The 12,554-nt window shown below is 37.8% G+C and overlaps 1 protein-coding gene across 1 annotated transcript in view; it reads left to right on the top strand.

The window, feature by feature from the left end:
* SLIT3 (slit guidance ligand 3) overlaps positions 1-12,554 on the top strand; it is a gene marked incomplete at its 3' end in the record, with an annotated part of 569,754 nt that overhangs the window by 499,166 nt on the left and 58,034 nt on the right. Inside the window, exon 28 of the mRNA XM_081320704.1 lies at positions 6,963-7,102. Coding sequence (XP_081176830.1) covers positions 6,963-7,102 — 140 coding nt within the window. The remainder of the gene's footprint in view (positions 1-6,962; positions 7,103-12,554) is intronic.

Below are 12,554 nucleotides of genomic sequence, written 5' to 3'. Positions count from 1 at the left end.
CCAACTGGGTCAACCCATTTGTCTTCTAAACTGAAAGAAATAATCTGCCCTCCTAAACTGAGACCTTGTATGCCATGTTGTCGTGTAAAACACAATTTTATGGCTGAGTTATAAGCTCCTGAAAAAGACGGTTTTTGTAATGGAAAAGGAAGACATGATTAACGGATCACTTTATTTAATTAGAGTTCTTTTATCCTCCTACTTTTTTTCTTGGCAAAAAAATATGCTGTGCCAGCTCTTCTTCACTTCTCTATCTGCCTCTTGTGATCTCTTGAATCACCACCAGGTCAGACAGGAGACATATTTTATTGGTTCTAATGAGATAGCCGACAGGCAAAGAAAATATTTCATACAGATTGAGTGCCCTTTAAATAGAATTGATTCAAGCAGTTTGTTTTCCTTCATCCTTTCTAAAGTTATATCCCCATTCCTTCCAATATTATGGCTTATGAGCAATCACTGTAAGATGAATCGTGCAAGCAGCTCTTCCGTATAATCCTTTCACATCATTTTATGGCACTTTTTTTTAAAAAAAAATATGCTTCAGTAAAGCACTGCTTTGTTCGGATGCACAGCTATCCACCTCACTGAACTTATTCTCTAAAAAAGGCTGGGGGAGGAGTGACTTGTTCCTTTTGCTAAGGTGGGAAGTGGCGGCTCAATAAGAGATACCGTAATCAAATTTGCTTGACTTAGCAGGAGTAAGTTCCATACAGTTGCTTGTTTTTACTTTGCAATTATTGCTGCTCTTTCTATTCGGGTATATTGATTATTCAGAGAGTTTACTTCCTCCTTTTTTTCTGAAGGGGGAAATTCTCCATTATCCAACAGACAAGTGAAAATCAGACAATCTACTTGGGCCAGGTTTATCTGAACAGCACTGGAGACAGAATATAAGGTCCTGCCAACTATAAAGAGCAATCTTATATAGTGTTATAATAAATGATGATCAGTAATGATGTCAAACATCAATAATTTTATATCCAATAAATAGGTTAGATTTTCTCCGTTACCATAAGAATACACATTAAAGCAGAGGTCCGCATAAATCAGCTTTGGGGTTAATTACTTTCTAGTTCCCATCTAAAAATGCAAGTGCTGGTTAAAATAACTCATGAGCTGACATCTGCAAAAGCCTAAGTAAGCTATTAGGGAGGCTTACTTGAGTTCAGGGACCTTGGTAGTTTGAAGATCTTGGTTTGGTAATTATTGACGTCTTCAGCTCCAGGAGTTTCCTGGAAAATGTGTGGTTCTCAAATTTTGATTGTAGAAATACTGCTCCCAGGAAAAAAAATTAGAGGTCTTTATAAAAGAGGGGAAGGTAGGATATGGAGGATGAAGATTGGGTTGAGAAATGAATGCATGTTCAAGTTAAGGAAATGTTTTTGAGGTTTAAGTGAAAAAAATGAAGTAATATTAGGATTTAATTTATGGTACACATAGGCAAAATGCTACAGGGTGAGGAGCATGACTCCAAGAGATTGTGAATCCTATCTTAGGTGATGAGTTGCATTGATCTAATAAAGGCAAATAAATCAAAGAAATATTTCTCTATCTTAATATGGGGTTATGTCACAAAAGTGACCCAACCATACATTTTGGGAAAACTGGCAAAACTGAGCTGTGTAGGATCCTTTGAATAAATCAGCAACTCATTTAAATAGACAGTAAAACTCTTGTCCAAAAGCCATGTAAAATTTTATTCATAAATCTTTGAAAGACCAAAAGGTTGCATGCCAATTTGAACAACATTACCATATATTCAGTATTCCCATAGTGAGAGTCAAAAGCAATTAATTATTAATATGTTTCTTTCATGAAAAATAGACTATATAGCCCTCTGAGATCCAATCTGATAAAAATGCATGCCTTCCACAACCATTCTAAGAGTTAAGCAATGAAGGGATGAATGTAGTGACATCTAAGGATTACATGGTTCTGTGGTGATATTCATAGAATGGATATAGGAAACCACCATCTTGACAAAAATATTAAGAGTACAGGCTGGAGAGGTGGAAGGGAAAGTAACTTGCAAATTTTCTGATAAATTACTTTAAGCTGCTAACTTTGTATTTCCAATCATTAAGTAGTATTTTCTGGGAATCTTGGTCCCAGGAATAAAATTGAATCCCTGCTCATCTGGATGTTGATTGCTGGTGAGGAGGTATTTGGTCTTTTTATTTCCTTTTGGGGGTTTTGATTGTCTCTTTTGAATGGTATGATTATCTCTATGTGCCTGTTGATGGCCAGTTTGTCCGAGTGCCAGGCTTCCAGGAATTCTCTGCTGCTTTTGGACTTGACTTGGTCTAGGATGCCCACAGTTTCCCAGTTGAAACTATGGTTAATTCTGTCCATGTATTGTGAAATTAAGGAGCTTTCATCATGTCTTCTGTTGGTGTTCATGGATGTGTTCTGCTAATCTTCTGCCTCTTTGTCCTATAGTACATACTGTCTGTTGCAATCCCTACACTATATGCTGGGTTGGTTGTTTTTTTCCTTCTGAGGCTGCTGGGTATTTTGATTTACTTAGGATGTTTTGGAGGGATTTAATTGGTTTGTCTGCTATGGTGATGCCATGTGGTTGTAATCTGTTGGTGAATTCTGAGATGTTTTGATTTATGTCAGTGAAGAATCCTATTCACAACTTCAGGTAGCTGCGCTATATTGGATTGAGTGGTCAGGCACTTTTTGATGAAGTTGCATTGATATCCTCCATTTCATTGGAAAATGTTGTATATGATATGCTTCCTTTTTCAAATGTTCGGGGTTAAAAAAGTCTCTGTGGAAATAGAGGGAATGAAAGAGAATAATGATGTCTGCCCTTCCCACTAACATATTCTTATATTCTGCTGCAGTTTCTTTACTGTTCTGTTGATGTTCAAGCAGACCTAGATTAATGCTGTCAAAGTTAATCAAGCACCTTGATAAATGACTGTGTCCTCTATTTCATCTGGTAGTCAGTTCAGCCTCTTTCATTCTAGCTCATATCCTGAGATAATGGCCGTCTCATCAATATATTTCTTCTCTAAATGCTTCACCTATCATAGGCAATGGTTTTCACAGTCTCAAGTCACTTGCCTGACAAGGTCTTTAGAGTTAGTTCTCAGATGTACCAGTTGAACCAGCTAAATCTGAACTGTACTGGGATGTTCATTTTACACATCCTTCAGTCATTAGACTAATTATAAGTCCCATGGTGGTTCACTTGATAAGGAACTAATTTGATCTTAGGAAGATGTTTAATTCATATTGAGTGAAGAAGGCAGTAAATTTGGTCAGATTCCCATACTGATGAGGAAAGAAAATATTTTGTACAGTATGGAAGGATTGCAACTGTTGTAGTTGCTTCAACAATGACTGCAGAATCTTTGGCAAACTGGTAATGGGGCGGGGGGGGGAATTATTGTTTGTGATTGATTCATCCTCATATGTTGGGCTATCCATGCAAGGCCTCTCAGGTAAAATGATTAGACTATTCCTGTTCCATATTCCCAAGTAGACTCAAGGTTAGGTTCTCACTTCAGAACATCTAGGAATCCTTTCCTTTAGTTCCAAATTATGAATCCTCTTCCTCCTGCCTATTTGAATCAGTGGCTACATGGATACTTATTTCACAACCTTGAAGATTTCTATCATCTGCTTCTTGTTTACAAAATATTTTTATTGGAATGAGAATCAGAAAATCCTGCCCATCAGCTCCATGTTTAGATTGCTTCAGTCCGTATGGGTCACTGCTTGGTTTTGGAACTAGAGCAAGAGACCAGCAACTCAATTGATAGTGGAATCCCTAGAGAGTCCACAGCCCTTCATGATTCCTAGGCATCTGACCACTTGCTATAGTAAAGGCAGTAGGAAAATCTATCAACCTCATACCAGGGTTCAAAAATTAAAGGTCTCTAATTCAACCCTTCATTGGCAGAATATGCAGGTAGATTAGTACCTTTATTTACCAATAATAATGAACCCTCAACAATGAATCATTGGCCATTTCACTCTTTAAAAAAGTAACTATGTTTGGGATCCAGAGTTTAAAATGTATACAATTCTTCAAATTTTCTATTTGAACTGATAGATACATGGCAGCCTGCATAGGTAGTTGTTGATTCATAATAACATCTGTGGGCTGGGAATCACAGGTTCTCACTTTACTAGCCTTCATTCTTACATCATCACACACACACACACACACACAAAGAGAGAGAGAGAGAGAGAGAGAGAGAGAGAGAGAGAGAGAGAGAGAGAGAGAGAGAGAGAGAGAGAGAGAGAGAGAGAGAGAGAGAGAGATGTATGTTCTATTTTTCCTTTCCTGTGAAACTGGGACTGGACATCTACTAGCCTTCATTCTTACATCATTATACACACACCACACACTCATACATACACACACACACACACACACACATTGATGTTCTATTTTTCCTTTCCTGTAAAACTGGGACTGGACATCTACTAGCCCTCATTCTTACATTATAAACACACACACACACATATTGATGTTCTATTTTTCCTTTCCTGTGAAAATGGGACTGGACATCTCCCAGGCTTCTGAGGGTCTCCAAACCAGTGAAGGAACAAATGTGAAATAACAATCCAAACTAAACATGGAGAAGGCAGAATTTTTACTGTTGCTGGGGACTTGACTTTAGGAGTTGACCGATGAGATTCCAATTTTCTCTTAAGTATTATGTTGTTATTTAAATAGATATGGATTCAGACTCCTAATAAAAATGCATTAAAAGCAACATAAAAAAATAGAACAAAATGAAGAGCGAAGATGGGAAGTTTGTCAAAAAAACAAACAAACAACCGAAACATGAACACAAAGAAGTCAGACATTTTCAGGAGGGAGATCTTCCTAACCATCACTAGTGCTGAACAGCCACACAATAGTGGCTAGAATGGTCTTTTCTGAGTTTCAACTCATAAATGTGGGGCATCCCCACCTGGGGAAAAGGACCTGTCTTTTCTACTAAAACCTGAGAATTGTATTATTCTAATATGCTTTTCTCAGAACAGCTTTTGAAGCTATTTTGCAAACTGGAAAGAGCAGCACAAAAAATAGGCAAAATCTAGTATGTATACTACATTGAGTTCAGAAGACAATAAACCAGTTAGTGAAACTGCTTCAACAGGAACATATATAGGATTTTCATGTTCCTGTTGAAGCAGTTTCACTAACTGGTTTATTGTCTTCTGAACTCAATGTAGTATACATACAATTATATCTAAAGACTTATACAGCTTATGCCTAAAGTATTCAGATAACTTATTTTCCCACATCGTCTTTCTCCACAAGTATGGTAAAGGTAAAAGGTAAATGTTCCCCTGCAGATGCGTGCTAGTCGTTTCCAACTCTAGGGGCCGGTGCTCATCTCCGTTTCAAAGCCGAAGAGCCAGCACTTGTCCGAGGACGTCTCCGTGGTCATGTGGCTGGCATGACTAGATGCCAAAGGCGCACAGAACGCTGTTACCTTCCCACCATAGTGGTCGCTATTTTTCTACTTGCATTTTTATGTGCTTTCGAACTGCTAGGTTGGCAGAAGCTGGGATGAGTAACAGGCGCTCACTCTGTTACACGGCACTTGGGATTCAACCCGCCAAACTGCCGACCTTCTGATCGACAAGATCAGCGTCCTAACCCACTGAGCCAGCGCGTCCCTACTACGGTGGGAAGGTAACAGCGTTCCGTGCGCCTTTGGCATCTAGTCATGCCGGCCACATGACCATGGAGATGTCCTCGGACAAGCGCTGGCTCTTCGGCTTTGAAACGGAGATGAGCACCAGCCCCTAGAGTTGGAAATGACTAGCATGCATGTGCGGGGGAACCTTTACCTTTACAAGTATGGTACCTTTGGCAAATCCTACCAATTTCTTTTTTCTGAGTTGGACCCCATATTATGGAAGAAATAGAGACTGAAGCCAAGGCAAATCCCCTCCTTGTTATTGTACAGCAGAGACTAAAACGTAGTTTTCCACCCAGGCCTTACAATAATATTTCATGGTTATATATTTATGGTATTGTATTTCTTCTTCATTTTGCAGTATATATGTTTTAAAAATAAAATTATAAAAGGGAAATTGGTGTTTTCAGAAGTAATTATCATCAAAATGTTTAGGACCTTTAAGTTCATCTGTAAAGTTCAGCACTACTGACATTATTATATACATAATGCCAGATTACTAAGATTTATGGCTATGGTTTTGATGAAGTCATGCTTATCATACCTTAGCTGTATTCTTCAATTTAGTTTTGACCCAGAAAAAAACTATTCCGGCTATTTCTGCTGCATACATAATGTTTACTTCTAAATACTGTGGATATAGTGTGTTTGTGTGTCATAGAACAATAGAATGCAATAGAACACATACATATATCTTTGATGCCAAAAGTTACATAATCCAGAAAAGATTTACTGCTAAGACATAAACCTGCCTTCTTATTACGTATCCAGGAAGAAAAAAACAATTGAATATATCTGCAAGTATGTGTGCTGCCAGAATTGTAAAGCATGAATCTGGAACAAACCACAAAATTCACTGAAGCTGATCTGCCATCTGTAGACATCCAGACCTGTCATCTGCCCATTGAATTGCTAAACTACATGATATGGCAGAATTGAAAAGATCTGGGCAATCCCAGATGTAGTTATCTGTCTTAATTAAATGATCCACTATTCTTCTTCCTATCCCCCTTTTTACAGTTCGCTCCTCAGAGATATATATATAATTTCTGTGATAAAATGTAGATATTAAATTATGACAATTTACCTCAGTCTGAGAAACTTTTGCTTATGTGCTGAAGTTAGAATCTGCATAAACTTTCTCATTTAGTATCCCTTGATTTTCAGAGACTTCCCCTCTTGTTTGTGTGAGTGTGTTTATATATGCAGTTCCTGTTTCTAAGTCATTTTTGCCTGAAATGCCAGTTAATGACCATCTCTCCTTTCTTCCTATGTTAAAAGCTGTTCCTGCCCTACTGGATTTGAAGGGAAGAAATGTGAACTGAATCCAGATGACTGTCAAGATAACGATTGTGAGAACAACTCAACTTGTAAGGATGGGATAAACAATTACGCTTGCCTTTGCCTACCCAACTATACAGGTTAGCATATGATTTTGAGAAATTTTAGAAGAAACATCTCCACATAGCACATGGAATCTCATGTAACTTAACTGATCTTTTTCCACACAAGGAGGACTTGTTTGACTATTGTTGGCGCGGGGGAGCAGACTTTATAAGAATGCTACAATCTGAACTGCTTGCATCTTCCCTCAGGAAAGGCAGCAAAACACAGGGAGAATCATTATTTTAATTCCTATAGTTTTAATTATTCTTCAGTTACAGCAATTGGTTCCCCACCTAAACAGATGCACCAAATAATGTCAAAAATACATCAGAAAAAAAAGAAATGAGTTAGGAATATTTTCCACCATTAGTAATTGAGAAAAATTGGACTGGACATCAATGTAGCATAGAAAAGAGAGGATTCTACCTTCTTTCTGGTCCCAGTCAAAAAAAGTGGAGGTTATGCTTTTTAAAAATGGTTGGTTTCAGATATTTAGGAAAATATTTATGGTATTTATTGGTAGAGAATTATAGAATAGAATAGAATAGAATAGAATAGAATAGAATAGAATAGAACAGAACAGAACAGAACAGAACAGAACAGAACAGAACAGAACAGAACAGAATAGAATAGAATAGAATAGAATAGAATAGAATAGAATAGAATAGAATAGAATAGAATAGAATAGAATAACAAAGTTGGAAGGGACCTTGTAGGTCATCTAGTCCAACCCCCTGCTCAAGCAGGAGATCCTATACCATTTCTGATAAATGGCTGTCCAGTCTCTTCTTGAAAGCTTCCAGTGATGAAGCACCCCCAACTTCTGAAGGCAAGCTAAGTTCCATTGGTTGATTTTTTTCACTGTCAGAAAATTTCTCCCTATATCCAGGTTAAAACTCTCCTTGATCAGTTTCCATCCATTGTTTCTTGTCTGGCCTTCGGGTGCTTTGGAAAATAGGTTGACCCCCTCCTCTCCGTGACAGCCCTCAAATATTGGAACAACAGTATCATGTGCCATCGGCCAGACAATGTTGGCTGGCGACCCCTAGGGGGAGGGCCTTCTCTGTGGGAGCACCAGCCCTTTGGAACCAAGTCCCCCTTGAGCTTCGGATGGCCCCGGACCTCCGGTCCTTTCGCCGCGACCTCAAAACTTTCCTTTTCCATCAGGCTGGCCTGGATTGACGAAGGGTTTTTAAAATGTTTTAATTTTTAACTGTGTAGTTAATTTATTTTGGGGCTGTTTATTTAATTCTTTTTTAATTTTTGTATTGTTGTTTTTATTGTTGTTAGCCGCCCTGAGTCCTTCGGGAGATAGGGCGGCATATAAGTCCCAAAAATAAATAAATAAAAAATAAATAAATGTCTCCCCTGCTCCTTCTCTTCACTAGACTAGCCATGCCCAGTTCCTGTAACCGTTCTTCATATGTTTTAGCCTCCAGGCCCCTAATCATCCTTATTGCTCTTCTCTGCCCTCTCTCCAGAGTCTCAACATCTTTTTTATAGTGTGGAGACCAAAACTGGTTGCAGTATTCTAGGTATTTTTTTTTCTTATTGCTATACACATCTCGCCCATAATACTGGTATCACTATTAAGTATCCAGGAAAGTTGGGTTTGTATATGCATTTGTGTATCTAAAATGTTGGCATATTAGTTATTACTTAAGAGATATGCTCTTCACTGCAAAACATTACTATGTGGGTGCTTTGCCCTAGAGCTTTGCCATCACTGCAATCTTCTGAAAGCTTCATCCACTTTCTGTCCTTACTTTAATCTCCAGCATTTTGGGATCCCTGAGATTGTTAGTACAATAACAGTAATAGAAGTAATGGGGCATCCTCCACTTCCATGCGAATGGATGTGTATACATACATACTGTGCATACATAAGTGCCTATTCATAGACCTATTTTTGTAAATTGCGATGTTTCCATAACTGTCTTCATCTGTCTATTGCACAAATAATTCCATTGTAATATACAGGTAGTGCTCGACTTATTACCACAATTGAGCCCAGCATTTATGTTGCTAAGTCAGACATTTGTTAAGTGAGTTTTACATCTTTTTTCACCCCATTTGTTAAATGAATCACTGCAGTTCTTAAATTAGGAACATGGTTGTTAAGTGAATCTGGCTTCTTCATTGACTTTGCTTGCCAGAAGTTTGCAAAAGGGGATCACATGACTCCAGCACAAGACAATTGTCATAAGTGTGAGTCAGTTGTCAAGCATCCGAATGTAAACCATGTGACATGCAACAATGGTCATAAGTGTGAAAAGTGTTCATAAGTCACTTTTTTCAGTGCCATTGTAACTTAAATGAATGTCATTAAATGAACTGCTGTAAATCGAAGACTACCTGTATTAATCCAACACCATGAATATAGGCAGATATTGCAAAAGATCAGTGTGGGGATATAATTGCTCCTTTTCCTCTCTTTTTGGGTATCACTTAGGCCACTTTAAGATTTGAATGGATCATTGATCATAATAAAGATCATATAGTATGTATTTATGCAGGATTTAATGGGCCTTTGGTTTCCTTCAGCAGTGCTTTTTCAGCTTGTATGTGCTAAATTCACACCTTGATGTGATGCAACTTATTCTAAGGTTAGGGGGATAGAGGTTCCTATTTCACACATAATAATACTGGCAAAGTGGTTCCTGTTTCAAGAACAAAGATTTTAAATAAATAATCTATCTACCCATGTCAGTTATTTCAGCAAGCAACTCTACATTTATTTATTTTACTGCCTTCACATTAACATCCATATCCATTTGAAAACTACAAGGAACATCAAAGCATTTTGTTCAAATATTCCTAAGAAGAAAACAAAGAACAATACAGAAAATAATAAAATGTATGCCTGTGCTTAAATGACAGCTGCTTGATTTTCACCTTTTCTCTGACACATGGTATTTTCACCTGTAGCATAACCCCCTCAGACGCCACCAAATCCCAGGCCCTCCTCGCCCCCCCTTCAGTTACGCTTAGCAGCCGCGCTGTCCAGGCATTGATAGCATGTTCTTTTTAGTGGGAACTTATGCAGAGTGAAGGGGTGGCAGGTTCTTGTCATCAAAGAGGTTTACAGGAACAAAGATGACCAACCCCTAGCGACGGCAGTCAGTGTGTGACAGTGTTTATCAACCCCCTGGCAGTCGTGGCAATAATAGTCAAGGGCTTGTAGCAGCCACTTGGAAAAATGGGGGGAAGGCCCTCTGGCTCCAGGCAGCAACAGAAAGCACGAGCGAAGATAGTGCTTTGCAGCAACAGCTCGCCCCGCGAGGGCAGCTCCCCACAATGTCTACAGCTGCACAGGTGATAAGGATCAAAATTTGGATGGCTGCTGGTCTCTGAAGCTGTAGCGACCAGCCTCTCCTTCTCTTCTGTCGGCACTCATAGTCCCAGGTCTCTCTATGCCAATTCCCACCACCACCCACTTCCTTTCTAGTTAAAACCTGAATTTAAAACCCCAGCAAGCTTTCCCTTTTCTCACTCTCACTTTTCCCTTTGCTTGAGATATCCCCCTGTGAAAGAAAACAATTAAACTCCGCTTTCTCACTCTCTCTCTCTCTCTCTCCTTCCCTCAATTTCAGAAGAAAAGAATCACATAAAACCTCAAACTCCTCTTCGGCTTCACCTGGCCTCTCCCCAACAATAGCAACCACCCCCACCCACCCCTTTCTCCTTCCCCTTTTCTTTCCTTCCTCCTGATCCACGCCCGCTGTGCCCAAACCAGCAGCAGCTGTCTGAGCTTCCCACTCCCCTCTCTCTCCGGCTAGGCTCCCACAAAGCCCTTCGGCCAGCCCCGCTACACACCCAATGAAAAATCTCCAAAGTTTGAAAAACTCTACCCTCATTTTTTTTTCTCTTCCACCCACTTCTTCAACAATGCCCTGAGATTTTAGAAACTGTAATTGCATTTGCCCAATGATTTAAGGATATAAGCCACCAAATCATAAGCTGTTACAATCGCAGTACCGTGATGAAATTTTTTTTATGTTCTTTTAAAATATGAAAATGTGAACTGGCCGTGTTACTCTCTGAGCTCTGGACACTTACAGAAAAGCCCCTTATAAGCGGAACAGTATTACATAACATGGGATTCAATCAGTGTCATGTTTGAGTGAGCTGGTAAGAAAATCTAAAATGTCTTAAACTTAAAATGTTTTGTGGGCTCCTTTGGGATGCTTATGTAAATACTTGGCTTAGAAAACCTTCATGCTGATTGAACTGCTGCAATTAGCCATATTTCTTCAAGAAACGTCTGTAATGGTTGAACCTGACCCCAGAGTTTAGAAATTGAGACTTTTGTAATTAACAATATATATATATTTGTATATATGTATATATGTATATATGTATATATGTATATATGTATATGTATATAAATATATATATATATATATATATATATATATATATATATATATATATATATATATATATATATATATATATATATATATATATATATATATATATAAATTTACACACACACACACACACACACATACATATATATATATATATATATATATATATATATATATATATATATATATGCTTTTAAATTTTTGTTATTGCTCTTTGTTAATAGGTAAAAATAAGGTGCGGGCTTATTTTACTAAACAAATAAATAAGGTATTTTTTATTTGTTTTACTTTGTCTGTAAACAGAACATATTTTATTAGATGTATTGTCTTATTGCTGCCAAAAATTCTAAATTTTAGAAGAGGGTTATCCTAAAAAAGCATTTAAATTTAAATCAGCATAAGACATAAAGTACTGTTTAATGCTGAATTTTCAATAAATAATCTAATAATAAAAATATGTTTCTTAGAAAAATAGGCAAATTACACAAGCAGACACCACAAAATAATAATAAGCAGCATACCAATGGTTTGCCACTAAAAATAGCCTTTTATGCAGTAATCAGGCCACTAAAATGAATAATTTCTCTTTCTATATTTTCTAAGTATCAGGATACTATAGATCTACACCTATAGTACTTGACTACAGTACCTGAGCTTAACTTATCTAGTTGAAGTCCAGGTTCTTTTCAATTCTGTGTTGATCTGATTTTATGACTGAAACACGGCAGGGGCAAATCATTCATATTAATATTCTCCATTTCTGACCTCTGTGGCTTCTTTTATTTTTGGGTCCATAATTTTGTTTAATTTTGCTTTATAGGCTTTGATTGCATTGTAAACAACATGAGGCACCTGTTTGTTTAGAATTTTAGACATTACATACAGAATTTATTGTCAATAAAAGCAAACTTCCCTAAATCAGAGTGACTAAATTATTTTTACTCCCGCAGTGGTGAAAAAGAAGGCAAGCATGGAAGAGAACAGGTTGTATCTATTGAAATGTGGTTTGAGAAAACACGTGCTCTTGCTCAAATTGAACATAATTTCACTGTAACGAAAGAGCCAGACTGTGTCCAAACACAGCAGCAACCTGGCAACTGGCTGAATGTTCAGC

The sequence above is a fragment of the Vipera berus genome (genome assembly GCF_964194415.1).
Source record: "Vipera berus genome assembly, chromosome: 2".
In the NCBI taxonomy this organism is placed as follows: Eukaryota; Metazoa; Chordata; class Lepidosauria; order Squamata; family Viperidae; genus Vipera; species Vipera berus.
This window is presented reverse-complemented; position numbering and strand designations above follow the sequence as displayed.